Raw genomic sequence first — 16378 nt, 5'->3', positions numbered from 1 at the left:
AGCCAATGATTCGATGCAGCCAACTGGTTTTCCTTAGATAAAAAACTTTGAATCAGTTCGACTGTACGATCTGGTGAACTGTAAAGTGCCTTGAGATGACATGTTGTGAATTGGCGCTATGTAAATAAACTGAATTGAATTGAATTTAGAGGGTCTTCTATTTTATGATTAGCAGCTAGTTTGTGTTGCTCTATTATATACAATTTCTTGAAAAATCCTTAATATTTGTGGTTATACTGTAACACAGCAAAAAAAAAACACCAGGTTTAAGGATAATTTAGTTTTTTTTCTTTCATTCTAACACTGTTTTCTTTTTTGAATTAGAGGAAACAGTTGCAACCATTGGCTCTTACCTGGATCAAGGTGTGTGAAGGTGCCAATAACAAAGTCCAGAGTGGAGACAGCCAGCACAGCCAGCAGCAGGAGCTGGAGTCTGACAATCCACTTCACACCTGCCAGGTTAATTCCAAGCAATGCTAGGAGGACAGCTGCAGACATGCAGCGCACCGCCCACTGGCTCTGCAAACCCAGCAGCTCCGCCACCGACTCAGAGAAGCCTGTGATGTACATGGCCCCTGCAACACACTGCAGAGGAGAGGGATTCAGCAGAGCAGTCACCCCAAAGGATCCTTTAGCTGCCTCATAGGGACGACTCCAGAATCAACCCACCTGTCCAAACACGTAGAGGAGGCCAACAGTGCCGCCCACCCGGCCGCCTAAGACGGTGGAGATCATGGAGTAGATTCCTCCGCTCCCAAAACCACAGTGCTCCCCGACTCCGATCCCAGACATTACCGTCACAATGGCAACCAAAACCACCACGGAGACGAGGAGCAACCCCAACAGCACGCCGGTGTTTCCCTGATGAGGTCAGGACAAGATACAACATTTAACTCATACATCTTGTGTTTTTTTCCCCTCGTTCATTGGAACAAGGAAGCTTTTTTACTCTGCAAAGTGACATAAAAATGTAGCAAAAATCAAACTTGCATGAAATACAACTGGAGCCAAAATAAAAAGGTTATTGAATGTATTTCTTTAGGCACTTGTATTCTTCTTGTTCTTAGTTTAAGATAATGCAGCACCTCTGCCGCTCTCATAGAAAGGCTGCAGATATGAAAAGTGAGCAGGTGCTGAGCCATCAGTCATGCTTAGACACACTGCCTCCCTTCACACCTAAACAACCGTGTCATTTCCGTTTGATAAGACGCTTGTCACTGTGAATAAGAAACCTTGTCTTCTAGTTGGGAAACTATATTTGAGCCATCAGTGAAGATCAACAAGCATGTAGGTGTTAAAATCAACGAGTCCTTGGAGCCACATCTAATCACCAAACACATTTAACATTAATCTTAGTGATGTCAGCTTTAATGACTCTCATACGTTGTTATAAAATGCTTCACATTTATGTAACAGAGCTTTTAAACACGCAGATGAAGCTTAATCAGATATTAATTCTACACGGGTCTATGTTTATAAACCTGCTAAGTGTTTTCTATCAGCTGTAAGTGATTTTGTCTGCTCAGTTCAGTCAGTCTAACAGCAGCTGATTAAAACAGTATTTTGTCATAACTAGGCTGTATTATTTGTCTAAGAGGTGCTGTGCTCTGTACTTATTAAATAACACCCGTTATATTTAACTTTGCTCCTCTCCTCCCATTTAACTTATTTTTCTTGTCTTCCACATGTGTCTATTTTGGTCTACTGTGTTTTCCTGTTTCTTTTTTCAGCACGAACCGTTTTATTGTTATGCTGATGACATCAAAAGTAATTTGCCTTTTAAAAGGGGGCATCTCTGTCTCACTGTAGCCTCCTTTAAACCATCTATAAAATGTCATTGATTGTTTAACATAATTTATAACCTTTTTATAAAAAAAACAAAGTCTTCCAAAAGGACAAAAACAGAACAAACTACTCTATAAATAAAATGTATTCAGGAAAAAGCAATAAGAGCACAATAAAATAAAAAATATAAGCTTGCAATTCTTAAAAGATAGTGATAATAAACATGTTTTAGGAGACTTCAGTCTAATATTCAAACTGCATTTTGGAGCTTTGAAGAATAGGGCCGATCTCCTCTGAGGTTGAGACTAATTTTTGGTAAATTCAACAGAAGCCGATCTGCTGATCTAGGAGCCTGGGGTGAAACATCAGGCAGGAGCAGGTCAGAAAGTTACAGAGGAGGAAATCACACAGGCATGAAAATATGAATCCAGAGTTACACAGAAATGTTATCTGATGCTCAACATATGGTTTCAGATTCCCAAAGTAATAAGACCGTTCTCTGCATAACAGTGAAAAGAAATGGAGCGGTTTCAGTAAACTATAGCTGAGAACTGAGCCGTGTGGAACTCCATGGAAAGAGGTTCTGAAATGAGATTAAAGGCTGTGTGTAAACATCTGCACTAACCCCTATATAGAGCTCTATATACGGGCTACACCATTTTAAATACATTTCTGAATGTTTAGCAGAATAAAAGGTAGTGCACTCAAAATTTCCCACAATGCACCTTGAAAAGTAGTGTGCATCCATGGCTACACTACCCGACCCATACCATCAGTTCATTTGCGCATGTACAACCAGATATACATCTGGGTCGCCGTTGATTTTTAGAAAATACCTACATTTTTCTCCTCCCTAATAGTGGTATGTGAAATAAACTATAATGCATTAAAGGTTCATTTATTTCCTGAGAAAATAAATCCATTTAAATCCTGTTTTATCACTTGTCTCTGCCGGGAATGGGATTCTACACTACTTCCGAGAGTTTACTTTTTCGGCTTTGGATTTAAAAATAAATCTAGTGTTTAAGTTACATTTTTTCCTTTTGTGCTAACCTTATAGTATATAGTGCGTAATCAAAAGTAAGAAAACAACTGAGATGAAGATAAACATGGTTTAATCATATTTTGCCAGATTACTCTTAGCATGTCTAATGATGTCAGACAAGCAGTTTAAAAGAGAAAATATAAAAAGCAACAAATTGTCTCAGAAAAGTAAAAAAAAAAAAAAACATTTAGATATGCAATATAGCATTATCTATTGATTTAAGGATAAAAATAAGTACTTTTAGTACCATAATTACATTATTTATGGTGACCTGGACAAATATTTGCTTGCACATGCGCGAATGAGCCAATGGTACAGATCGGGTAGGGACACATGGTTACTAGATGAGCAGATATATCCCAGTATGCCTTGCAAGAGATCTCCTTGCAAAGCATCATGGGATTTGTTTTGGGACGAGAGAGAAAAAAGGTGCAGACACCATGCAGGAAGCTGGGGTCACATGACCAACAGAAGCAAAAAGTAGTAGTCATCTGTCCGAACGGTCAGTTGACGGAGCTCACTATAAAGTCACTGGTCTAAATAGTAATTGAGGGGTTAGTTTTCTTCCTTTCTGTGGGTAATAAACCCATCTAGAGCTGCAACTTTGACCTCCAAACAATGTTCCGGATGGGATACAAGATACTGGGATCCACAGACTACTGAAACTCCACATAATCCTTGAGATTGGGCTCTCCTTTGCTTATAGGTGTAGTCCAAAAAAGTGCAGGATGTATTGTCTTTTAACAAGTGATAGAGAACAAGATACCACTATCACGGTTTAAGCATATTAACACTGGTGGATCCTTTTTTTGCCTTTTACATTGCCAAATTTTTGACTCCGAGTCTTTTAGCCAAGTTGTTCAAACTATATACCCTGAGAGGAGCATTGAGATGATTCAGCCGTTTTTATGGTCTAAACCAAACCGCCACAGGGATTCAAGCTTTGGCATAAGCAGCCAAGTAAAAAAACAAAAAACGACCAACTGATATTCATGCTTCAGTCTTTAGATACCATCCCATTTTTTATTTTTTTATTTACCATTTTTTCTTCACACAGGGTTGTCATTTTAGTTCAGAGTGAGTCTTCTGAAGTATTTAATCTTGCAATGCCTTGTTGCTTTGTCATTTTTATTCATATCATCCTTCAAATGCCTGTTGATTTTTTTTTTTAAAACTGCTTAAGGAAAACAGATTATCATGCACACTCAAACTATGCAGACTTACCACCAGATATCCAGTGCGTAGGAATAAAACCACCCCGAAGATATTGATCATGCAGGTGGTGAAAACGCCATCCCAGGTCCCAAAAAGCACGGGTTCCCACACAAACAGCTTGATCCTCCACCATGGCTGGCTGGGCTGGTGGAAACCCTGAAAAAAAAGACTGATTGAAATATATAAATATCTAAACATGCACTTTGTAGACTTACCATCTTTAGTTTTTCAGATTTAATTGAGGTCAATCTGTAATGCCAAAAATAGTCATACTCTTTGAACCTTTTCACATTTTTTTGTTTCATTTCTCTTTCATATCACAGACAAACACTGAATAGCATTGAAGAGTGGAGGCAATTTTAATTATTGTAAATAAAAAAACAAAAAATGTTTTTCTTTCTTTTTTTTTTTTTTTAAAGGTGCAATATATATTTTTGTACGAGGCACTGCAAACCTAGCAATTCGTGGCTGTCCTCTTAAACTGACAGGCTGGCACAACATCAAGCACTTTTGTGTCTATTAGTAATGCATGCAACACATCCACTGTTTAAGGCAAAATGATGAGAGGAGAGCAGCTATTGAAAGAAAGCAATATGAAGTGTTTAAACGTGGTCACAAACCACCGGCTAACACAACATAATACAGCATGGAAGAAGTTGCTTGGTTTAGAAGTGTGGAAAATGAAAGAGGTGTTTGAGGACTTTCACTAACCATTGCCATGAACAAGTCATTCATGGAGAAACACAGCGGTGGCAGTATCATGCTGTGGGGAGGCTTTTTTTGAACTGGGAAACTAGTCAGAGTTTGCTAAGAGTCCAATATTGAAAGAGGACCTTTTAATGCCTGTAAATGACTCACTGTAAATGACAGAAGGGGAGGCTCACCTCCTAACGTTAAACATACAGCAAGACACGAAGGACGGTCGTATGGTGCCTTCATGTGGTTTCGTAATTATAGTTAATACCAAAAGCTGACATGAAACTTGCATATGAGCCCTAAGCATGCTGTAAGTTCACTGGAAAGCTGGGAAAATGTTACTGTATGATAACAGCGTTGCTGAGATGAGGTAAACTTTGACCTTTCAACATGGCAGAGAGCAGAGAGTGATTCTGTATGGTGGACACTGCATCGTTATGCGTTCTTTCATGTTGTGTTTATAGCCTTCAAAATGCTTTGAGATATATATGCTTTAAAAATATGTCACTATTTAAACTTCACATGTTTGTTAAATGACCGTTGTTTGATTTAATGACATACTTGCTAGCAGTCAGCCAATGCATTTGATGCACCCTCTTCTTCCTGTATCAGAATAAGTAGGAAGTCTAACCATCCAGCCCAAGTAGCCAACATGTTTCTCTTCTCTACCATAACAAAGGTACTTGCACTTGAACACAATGGGAGCGTTATCGCAGATCCTTCCTCCCAGCAGCTGTAAGACTTTAAAACCATCACTGTTCCCAACAACCTCAATAAGTTGTTATATTCATGCTGATTTTGCACAGTTTCTCTCTTAGTCAGTTAAATAACGTGCTGCTGTCATCTTGTACATCTCTGATGTTGCAGCTATTTTCAAATATCCATTACTGTAAAAATGTTTAGAGCTGTACATTGGTAATTTATTCTCCAGTTGCACATTATTTATATTGTTAAAACACTTTACAGTGCAGTATTTCATTTGTTTATTTTTTAACTCTTCACTATTATGTTATTATAAGGTCTACATTTGTGTGACCACTTTTATCTATAATCTTTTTGCTGCTGTAAACACTAGAATTTCCCCACTATGGGACAATAAATGAATTTTCTTTTCTATTCTGTTCTATTCTAATTTCCACTTTACAAGTGGTAAAGATCATTTTTTAGCAGACCACATGAAGGCAGCATTAAATCACATAGTCCTATGCTGGAATAACCCAAATACCTGAAGTCAACATATTATATGTGGCTTGAAAGAGAATTTTTATGAACTTCTCTCAACTGAACTGAATCTTTTACAAATAAATATTGGAAAAATGATGTGGAAACTGGAAGGGACTGACAAAAAAGGTAAAACATTAAAGCATTGAGTTGGGCCTCATACAAACACAAAGAAATGAATTCTTCAACCTCACAGTTATGCACCAATTTATATTGCAAATAAAATGTTGATTTTCTTTAAAAGAGGTGCTCTAACATGGGGGGCTGTTTGTAAAGTTAAGCAATCAAAAATTAGGAGCAATATTTATGATTATTTAGCGTGTTTTAAGAGGACAAATAAGGGGTTAATTTGTTTTCCACCGTGTCACTCATTCATTTATAAAAAAAAAATCTTATTTTTAAAAGAAATATTTAGTTAGAAGATAAATATTTAGTTTGCAAATGAAATATTTAGTTTGTTAAATAAATATTTAGCTCCAAACAAAATGTTTAATTTGGAGCTAAGTATTTATTCAAAACCCATAAATATTGCTTGGTTTTTATTTTTTTTTAACCGTCTAAGGTGTTTATATATTTCGGAAAGTAACGTGACTGATAAAAAGTTGGAGTTGGTAAGTATCAGAATGTTACCTGCGCATCTTCATGGAACAGATCGTGAACCTGAGTGTTGCTGATGGCGTCAGCTGCTCCCTCCTTCAGCAGCTGGATCCCATCGCCCTCCTGGCCGCAGGTGTGCACGTGCCAACCGATTGGCAGGGTCTCCATCGATAGCAGGAAAGCTCCTTCACTGACATCAACCCTAGGCCTGTTTGCTTGTTCTTATTCTCCCATGTGAAAGCGTGAGGAAGCTGCGGGCCTTTGTCAAACAGCAGCAGGAGTCTCACCCGGATCCTGCTGGGTGTGCGTCTCTCTGACGCTGCGGCGCAAACAGCTCAAAGGACGTCACAGCTTCACCTTAAAGTCAGTCAAAACCAACAGTACTGTGGCTATATTGCTCATTAATAGTTTTATGCACGTTTTAAACTTTAATATAAGTAAATGAAAGTCATGCAAATATGATTGCGTGGCACTTTCCACTGCAGTAATAGTGCGTAATATATCGCTTTAATTTGAAGCTGTGCGTAAATGTTCAGTCTGTGAGTTAAAGGTAAACTTCTCCAAAAGCATTTTTTTCTTTCTTTAAATAATTGTTTTAAACTTACCGTTTTTGTCTCCATGTCGTTTGGTGTTAATAGAAAACAGAGGAAAAGGAAAAATGAATCCAGAGTGATAAGGTGTGTGAAAACGTCAGCAGGTAAACTTTCCTCTCTCACCTTGAATGCTGGGAATCCTGTGTTAGTCTTGGCAATAAGCCCAGCAGTACAAGTTTGATAAATGATTAAAGCTGGGGGAAAAAACTCTTTTATTTCATCTATTTTTATTTAATATGTTGTATAATGTTGTATAAAATTAGTTTGTTTTTTTAAAAGCGCTGAATGTTGGGAACTGTAAATCATAAACTAGTCTTATGTTTACATTTTATCACTGCTGCACTTTAGAAATGGAAATGTCTTCGGATCGAAATGTCGTTTCGTATGCAAAATGTATGTACAAAATGACAAAGTCTGTCTAAGTCATAATATGGTGTACTTTCTAAGAAAGAAATATAAACTGACAGTTAAAATACAATTTAGTTTGAATTTCTGTTAGTGTAGCACCAATACCAGTATTGGACAGGGCTCCGATACTGCACTAAAATGGTGGCATCGGTATCGGCGAGTACCAAATAGGGCACTGATACCATTTTGAGAGCCAAAAGTTTATTCAACTATTTTCACCCATTCTAGGTAGGCAATAAAAATTTCTACTGGATTCACTTTATATTAGTCTTTTTCCTGCTTCACAAAGGCAGGCAGCAGCTTGACAAAGCCATGATGGCAATTACTTTACATCCAAGTAGTATGCAGTTCTTCATATATATATATATACACATAAATTTCAAATAGATGGTATCGGCCGATACTCCACAGCCAGGTATCAGGGCTAAAAAATGGCATCGGTGCAACACTAATTTCTATTGTATGGTGTTTTAAGATAACCTGCTTAATAAGTGGACCAAAGTTCTGAGTTTTGCTGAGAAATAGGGCAGGTAGCTTTGAAGTACCCCTACGATTTAGCTATATGGCATAAATTAAGGAGAGTCATTTTCAAATTAAAGCAGTTTTTTACCCAACACATCAGATGCACAATTAAGTCCAAAAAGGGTTCTCTATCTCTTTAAGCTATATTTAAAAATGTCCCCAAACATAAATCTCGCCTGAAATTTAAAAGGTTTTCTTTTCTTTTTTCTTCATTTTTAAATCCATTAGCTTTATTAAACCAAGTATGTTTTGGTGATTATAAACTTGCTACTAGTCCAGGGTCTCACCCAAAGACAAAAAGCATCATCCTCCCCTGCATAGATAGGCAGCTATAAATGACATAAAAGCAGTGGTGCTAAAAGTACACACGTTTTAGAAGTAGAAGTATAGATACTGCAGTTTAAAAACACTCTGGTAAAAGTTGAAGTATCAACTTGACCTCTTCACTCAAGTAAAAAATTATGTGCTCCAAAAACTACTTAAAGTATAAAAAAGTATAAAGTAACCTTTAATAAAAACAGCCAGATGCCACTATATGAATTGAAAGCTAATTCTCTGAGATAGGGCCAAGGATGAGGGAGGTCATGCTGGTCTCCGTCTCCATCTCCCGATATGCTGTCGCCTGTGTCCGACCTTTTAGACATTTGAACATCTTTTTCTTAATCTGACATTGTAGCATGATATAGACAATTCACATTTGCAGTTTGAAGAAGACCTGCTTACTTCTGATGATTTCCTTTAGCTAACCAATCAGTGTTTGCGTTATAAGACTCATCAAATTACACTAGTTTTCACTAGATGTGAATGGCGCCAATGATCTGCATTGGATGGTGCACTTGACGGGAAATAAATATTTATAAACATTAAACCGAAGCCAAGAGTGACGCGTAACGTTTGTTTTGTAAATGTAAGGAATAGAAAGTACAGATACTTGTCTGAAAATGTAATGAGTAGAAATTAAATGTAGGAAGACAAATAAGCAAAGGAGTAAAGTATAGATACCTAAAAAGTGTACTTAAGTACAGTAACAAAGTATTTTTACTTTGTTGCTTGACATCTCTGCATAAAAATGATAAAAATAATCAGATCTTCCAGCTCACTTCCTGTGAATCATTTTATTCATAAGGACAGTACACACGACAATCAGAACAACTTAATCAATTTGCCTACAAAATCATATTTAGCAAAGCTCTAATTATATGGGATTAACTCGACTGATTTATCAGTTACAATGAAAGCTGCACAATTATATTAAAAAGAGTTCATCCAACCAAACAAGTCAGTGACCATGCAAATTCAGCCGTTTCATTTAACCACCAGGGAAGCAGGAAGCTTCTTTGTCCAAATCCTTTTAAAAGGTAGAAAAATGTCAACGTTTGGATTCCTGTTCTGTAACTGGAAGGTTTCAACAGGAACTAGTAAAGTTAAATAATGGGAGCAAAGAATGTATCTCTGTGATTTTATGTATCAGTGCTTTAAATGACTTGTCAAAAATATCATTTATAAAAAAATCTATAATACAGATCTTTTTTTTTTTCTTTTTTTTACACAAAACACATTTTTTTAGCTTATACAAGGACACTTATGGCCAGAAGACGGACATAGGTAGACAAAAGGAAAAAATAAAGAAACTTAAGAGCTGCTGATGTAGGAAACTAATGAGTTATGTGTTGGAAATTCCCAAAGGCAGAACAGGATTTCTCATATAAACCCATCTGCTCTGTGCTTTTCAAGATAGCTTCAATTAAACAGCCTGTGGAGACCAGGAAACCACAACCTTGTCATAATCCAACAGCTCAGGTTAAATATTTGATACCGAGAGCGACTTTTAGACTAAGTAATTCTCCGCTTATTTTAACCATCTCTAGTTGTTTTTTCATTTCAACACTGGCTTCAATGATTCTGATTTCCTTTTAAAACTACTGGCAGACGTGGAAAACGTTCACATCTTTATCTGGCAGTGCATGTGTATACCTGAGTGAAACTGGTCCCCCCATCTTCCTTCAAATCAGACAAAATTCGGTGCCAATTAACTCAACTTCGTTTGTGTAGTAAACGGAGTCGATTTTGTGCTGCTTGGGGTTTGAAGATATTAATGAAAAGGTAAAGGTCAAAAGGTCAACCAGCCCCCCGACTTTTTAACCTGACTCCGCCAGATGGATTTGCTCTGCATATTCATCTGGAAACCTTCCGTAGAAGTAATTTTGGAAAGGGGCGAAAATACTGGTTAGCTGATTGGCCTATGTTGGTGATAGACGGGCCAAATAAACCAATCAGATCAACAAAGCATATGACGTACCAGAGCGACGACGAAGAGGAGCCAATTGATAGATCAAACTCTTGCCGAAACCAGTCGTGAGAAGAGAAAAAACATCTTTTCCTCTGAGAAAAGCCTCCAGAGCAGTGTTTTGCTCTTCTTTCAGTGAAGAAATACTCTGTAATTCAGATAAAACTTGCTCGATAGCCACGCTAACGCTAGTTTCATCGGCTGAAGCCGCCATGTTCTTTAGACTGAACTGTGGCGCTTCTCGTTGTGTCACACCTCAACCCGCCTCAAAGCCAACGCTGATTGGACGTTCGTTTGGTGAACGGCTCCAAATTTTCTTCAAAGGAGAGTCTCCAGACTGATTAGCGAGTGAAATCTTGCGAGATCAGGATGATGTCACGAGGCTACCGACTTTTATGAAATCAGACAAAATTGTTTCCATTTGTACAGCAAAAAGGTTTGCTGCACAAATGGAGTCGAGTTAATTGATAACCATTTCGTCTGATTTGAAGAAGTTGGGGGGGTTTCGTTGACCTTTGGTGATCTCTAGAAACATTTCTTTATCTTTAAAAATATAGCGGCACAAACGAAAATTTTTGCTGCATGAACCAGCACAAACGTTTTACACCAATTTTGTCTGATTTGAATAGGGTTGGGAGGCCATTTTCACTCAGGTCATGTGTCTCATTGTAATATCTATGAAATGCTTGGAAACAATGCCTTCCGCTGACAAAAAGTGTCTCTTGCACATCTTTTTTCTCCTTTTTTTTGATAAACAGTACTTTGCAGAACATAAAAAATATACACAACATATTTACAGCAGGATCATTTTTATACATTCTTGAGGAAAATTAAATGCTTAATGTGGCGCCTGTGTCCCTGATTGTCGGTGAAGATGTAACAAGAGGGAGCTTTAAAACATTCCCGAACCGGATGGTGCACGCACAAATCATAAAGACGTGTATGTACAATTAATAACATAAGGGTAGAAAAGGGACCCCACTCATCAGTCACATATTTGCAATTGCATGGTTTCCATAAGACCTGATCTGTAGCTAAGTCTCTGGAGCCAAAAAAAAAAATCATAAAACTGAATAAATGCCATCTGCTCTCAATAGTTTGAAACATTAAATTCTTTTTTTAGAAACTAAAAACAACAAAAACATGACAAAGCAAATCAAATAAAGCTCCAAGTTTATCACAATACAGTAAAAAAATTAAGTTGATAGCTTATGAGTTTGTGATTATTGTGCAAGAGGAATTGGTAGCCTTAGAGCGCAGTAAGTAAAAAGACAAAATGATTTACAGGAATGAGGAAAACGAAGTGCTGAAAAAGAACAGAAAGGCACAGAAGCTAAATTAATTCAACCGTAGACCAACAATAGTGAAATAAAATTGTTGCCAATGTTTTTAGACGCCACTTCAACCAAAACACCTTCGTCCTTTACAATGAGGCAAAAAGGATGTCTAGAATTAAATAAATGGCAAAAGTTTCCATTAGGTCTCAGAAAGGTAGCTATAGCAGTGACTTTACATCCTACATTCACTGTAGTGTGCAAACGGTGCGTAGACTAAGCACAAGTGATCTAATACCATCTGAACAAAGTTTAAAACATTATCCTGCAAACACTTCAATGTGTGCAGCTCTGCCAGGCCTAAATCATTTCATAAAGTGAGACAGAAACAAGCTCGTTAAAAGCACAGATGAGCCTTTTTAGAGGCAAATGGGGAGATTTAAAAAGTACGATTTTAAGACCTCAACTAGATCTACCAGGATTTTACATTTGGTCATTAAATCAACCAAATTGGGCTTCAATTTAATGAAGAAATGAAGTAGGTAAGTCCTGTACCATAAGTTTCACACATCCGAGTTAGATGAGAATAAAGTGACTCAAACAAAAAGAATAATTGTGCCATTTTTGATTATTTCAAGAGCTAAAATAAAGGGAGTTTGTAGATGAGCATCAAGGGGAGGTAGGTAAAGAAAGAAAATAAGAGGCGCCCGTTAAATACAACCATACAACAATCAGCTGTAATATTATGAACCCCGTCACCCAGAATGGGCAACATTAATGTTACAGCACCACAGACGCATCTCAGTCAATTAAAATACAGCAACAAGTTGATTTATTCAGTAATTTGGCTCTAAAAATCAATATCTCCACTATTTAGACTGATATATATGATGCATTTATTTCTGCTAATTCAAGTGATCATGGCAGACAATCACAATGTTATACAAGAGCAATGTAAAGATTTATAATGTAGAAATGTTATGGTCACAGTAAAAAGAGTGCGGGCCTGGAACAGTCCTTTATATCCTCTATAAGAGGAGTAAAACATAAAAAGTCGTTACTAACTAGGCTGACTGGTTCTATATGGTTCAGTAATCAAACCATGTTAATGGAAAGTTGAGTGGAAGGAAGAAAATAAATGATTCCAGATGATAAGTGCAGTGGTAATCAGATCTGGTAAAACAATTTCTTTCTTTTTGCTGCCATATAGAAGCCATTATTCTAGCCGATTAGTCTGTAATATGGGGCAAAATATACCAAATGAATAGATTGTCCCTTTAAAAAGGCTGACGAATCTTTATCTTTCCCCTGTGAGCCATGATTATCTTTGCACAGAAATAAATGCCAAAAATGCATCACTGTGGAATAAATACGCGCTTTCTAAGATTAATTTTCTGAATTACAGTTATAAAATTTTTCATTGATATTTTAACAAACTGAGATGCACCTGTGTGTCAACCCCCCCTCCCCCCAAACCAGAGAAACAAACGCTCTGAGAGCCTCTAAATCTACACATACTGAAGAAAACTCCCAACAATCGAGGGACCTTCACTTATCTGACTTAATTTAACGGCTGACTGGTGTATAAAAAGTGGAAATATTGCATCAAGCAGCAAAAGGTGAGTTGATTATTTTTCAAGCAAGGCAAACCGACACCCCTATTAAATAAACTCTCGGCGGCAAAGATACGGGTATAATTACACTTTGGTCACTTAACCTCCTAGTGTACATTCCAGAACAAGTACTGCTTTGAATCAAGTGGAGAAATGCTTCTCGTTATGAGTTGTTCCTCTTAGTATGTAAAGAGAGGTTGAAGTAAAAAAAAAAAAAACATACATGAGTATTTTTCAGACCCCTTTAGGAAAGAAAACATGATTGTGTTGTGAATAGTTTTGGCAAAACAAGACTGATGAAATAAAGTGCTGCTAAAACGAACAAATGACTGCTTTCCCTGTTGTTTTATTTTTCTTCAGCCAAAGGATTCGCTGGTTGAAACGTCAGGGGACGAGTTCAATTGAACCCTAGTCTCGGTGACTCGAACTAAAGGAAACTCTGAGAAGTCCGTGCCGTGTCCTCGGACCCCCATTTGTCCGTTGGCGATGGTGAACTGCGGCGACGCCGCCGGTCTGGTCGCCTGGAAATGTGATTTGAAATTCTGATCAAAGGAGTTGATCTGGAAAGTCTGCAGTATCCCCTGCGTGGAGTCGGACTTCTTGGAGGGCGAGACCTGCTCCAGGAAGTCCTCGTCTGCTGGAGACACGGCGGACGGCGGGGTGGTCTCGTCACCTGAAAATGAAAACGAGTGCTGGGAGTCTCCGACCAGTAAACCGAAGTGAGGTTTTTCCAACGTGGACCTTAATGGAGAGCTCATCCCTGATTTGAACCTGCTGGGCGAAGAGAAATGCTTCTCATTGGAGAACAGCGGCTGCCCCGCTAAGGTGGGGTTTTCAGCGACCAGGCTGAGGCTCTGACTGGTTAAGTAGCTGTCGTTCTGACTGGTCCTCTCCAGAGCTTGTTGGAGAAATTTAGAGTATTCATGCAGGAGGCTGACCTTCTCTGTGGGAGGCTGAGTCTGGGCGCCGGAGGATCCCATGCTCTCCACAGGGCTGCTCTCAGAAACGTCGGAGGAGTTAATAGATATGCTGGAAGTCACTTCTGTATCAGCCACAGTGAAGGAAATGTCTGATTGGCCGTTTGCTTTGTTAGAGTAGTGCTCCAACAGCGTCTGAAGAACCTCATCAGGCAGAACGTTTTTCTCGTGAGCCGCCTTGATCTCCGTGCTGATGGGCTGGGGCTCCAGGATGGTGGCGGGGACAGTTTCATCGATGACGGCGGACACCACCGTTTGGGTGACAGACGGCTGGGAGGGGATGGTGCTCGCGTTCAGGCCGTAGTCCCGGCTGTTGTTGGCCATGGCGGCGTGAAGGTAACGCTTCTTTTTGAGAAACTGCATGGCGTCGTCGTAGTTTGTGCTGCTGGCTGGTTTGGGCGCCCCGCCTTGAAGAGGTTCGACTGATTCCAGGTCAGTGTTGCTCTCCACGTCTAAAAGACCCTGCTTGTCCACAATTTCAAAGGTAAACTGAGGTACCTTATCGGTTTCCTCGTAGGAGGACAGAGAGGAAGACAGGCAGGGAGGGGTTTGCTCGCTGGGCTGCTTAAGGCTTCTCTTGGGGATTTTCTTTAGGACTATTTTTGGTGGGGTTGTGTCCTCTGATGAAACGTCCTCGTCTTCGTTTTGGCTGGCGGTTTCCTCAGGAAGTTCCACCGAATAGTCAGGTAAAACATACTCATGTTTGACCTTGGATGACACAGCAAATATACACGGCGCTTCGATTTTATCCCGGCTCTGCCCCTCTTTCTCCTGCGCTTCTTCAGCGGTGAAAACATGCCCTTCTGTCAGGGCGGTACTGGCGGAGCCTGAGCTCTTTTCTGCACATTTTTGGCGCTTTTTCTTGGGTAGAGAGCACTCTTTGGAGAGAAAGGGAGACCCTGAGGAATCGCCGTCACGCAGAGGTCCCATTTTATTGGCAGCCTTGTTCGTCTTCCTCTCTCTGTTTTCATGACACATTCGCCTGTGTTTTAGAACCCGGTCCGTTCTGGAGAAGTACTGCGGACAGGAAACAGATTTAGAAAATTTTAAGCAAGACTGCTTGAAAAATGTTTCAGATGTTGGAAAATAAATTGCTATGTTTTTTATTTAGAAGTTCAATCAGCAACTTAAAAAACAGAAATATCAATGATATGGGAAAAAATTTACTTTTTTTGAGGGAAAATCAGATTTCCATCTTTGAAATAGTGGGATGTAAAGGTCTGGAAACCATATCTATACTTTAAAAAGATGTAGAAAATGATCAAATATGCCTCGCATACTTTTTAAGACCAATAGGATCCCTGTTAAGACCTATACTCCTGATTTATTATATTTGTAACTGATCTAAATGCCTTCATTTCCATGTAAACAGCTTTGTACCTGGTGACAGTAGTCACATTGGTAGGGCTTCTCTCCACTGTGAGTTCTCTTATGTCTCTCCATGTGATACTTCTGGATGAATCTCATCCCACACTCATCGCAGCGAAAAGGCTTCTCACCTGAAGCAAAACACAAAGATGTTGAACAAAAACACAACCATAAACCAAATCCAAACTGACATTAGTGTAAATCATCTAAAGCTCACCGGTGTGGATCTTCTCATGCCTCTGCAGGAGATACTTCTGAATGAACCGCATGTCACACTGGCTGCACTGAAACGGCTTCTCACCTACAGAGTCAGGAAAAATAACCAGATAAATGGTACGAATGAAGCGGATTGGACATTTCTCCACCTTATTTCTGAATGGATTTGACAACAAATATTGTATGAATTTGACTATGTAGTAAACTTTAATATGAATGTTTAATATAACCTTTAATCTGTTTAATACCCTAAAGGGGATGACATGCAGTAAGCAGTAGGGGTGTCCTGATCTGAAAATGATCTCAGTCCCATATGAGTCAAAAAACTAATGTCAGATTATATTAGTTCTGTATCTATAATCTCAAAAATTTGCTGCTAGAGAAACTTTATATCTGTTCAGTTCCTGCAACTCATTGGTCAATATTACCAAGATTAGTTGTTCTCATACCCATTACTGTTGACTATTGTTCTCAGGTTCAGTAATGTCACTTGATTTAATACTTTCTAAGATTATACATACAAAATCCATAATAAAAGCATTTGAGTTACAGGGTTTATAA

At 38.6% G+C, this 16378-nt stretch overlaps 2 protein-coding genes across 4 annotated transcripts in view; both read right to left on the bottom strand.

The window, feature by feature from the left end:
* slc12a8 (solute carrier family 12, member 8) overlaps positions 1-7233 on the bottom strand; it is a 30540-nt gene extending 23307 nt beyond the window's left edge. Inside the window, exons 1-5 of the mRNA XM_015402279.1 lie at positions 7165-7233; positions 6593-6916; positions 4055-4201; positions 670-861; positions 354-585 (exon numbers count right to left, since the gene is read on the bottom strand). Coding sequence (XP_015257765.1) covers positions 354-585; positions 670-861; positions 4055-4201; positions 6593-6727 — 706 coding nt within the window. The 5' untranslated portion in view covers positions 6728-6916; positions 7165-7233. The remainder of the gene's footprint in view (positions 1-353; positions 586-669; positions 862-4054; positions 4202-6592; positions 6917-7164) is intronic.
* Positions 7234-10617: 3384 nt separating this feature from the next.
* znf148 (zinc finger protein 148) overlaps positions 10618-16378 on the bottom strand; it is a 14183-nt gene continuing 8422 nt past the window's right edge. For 2 of the 3 annotated variants that reach the window (XM_015402281.1, XM_015402280.1), the window contains 3 exons: positions 15819-15902; positions 15614-15732; positions 13613-15250 (listed from right to left, as the gene is read on the bottom strand). In XM_015402281.1, coding sequence (XP_015257767.1) covers positions 13613-15250; positions 15614-15732; positions 15819-15902 — 1841 coding nt within the window. Of the gene's footprint in view, positions 15251-15613; positions 15733-15818; positions 15903-16378 lie in introns of all 3 variants that reach the window. The other variant, XM_015402282.1, reaches the window with a different exon arrangement.

The sequence above is a fragment of the Cyprinodon variegatus genome, unplaced genomic scaffold (assembly GCF_000732505.1).
Source record: "Cyprinodon variegatus isolate N-32 unplaced genomic scaffold, C_variegatus-1.0 Scaffold1329, whole genome shotgun sequence".
NCBI classification, from domain to species: domain Eukaryota; kingdom Metazoa; phylum Chordata; class Actinopteri; order Cyprinodontiformes; family Cyprinodontidae; genus Cyprinodon; species Cyprinodon variegatus.
Note: the sequence above shows the minus strand (reverse complement) of the source record. Positions and strands in the feature narration are given on the sequence as shown.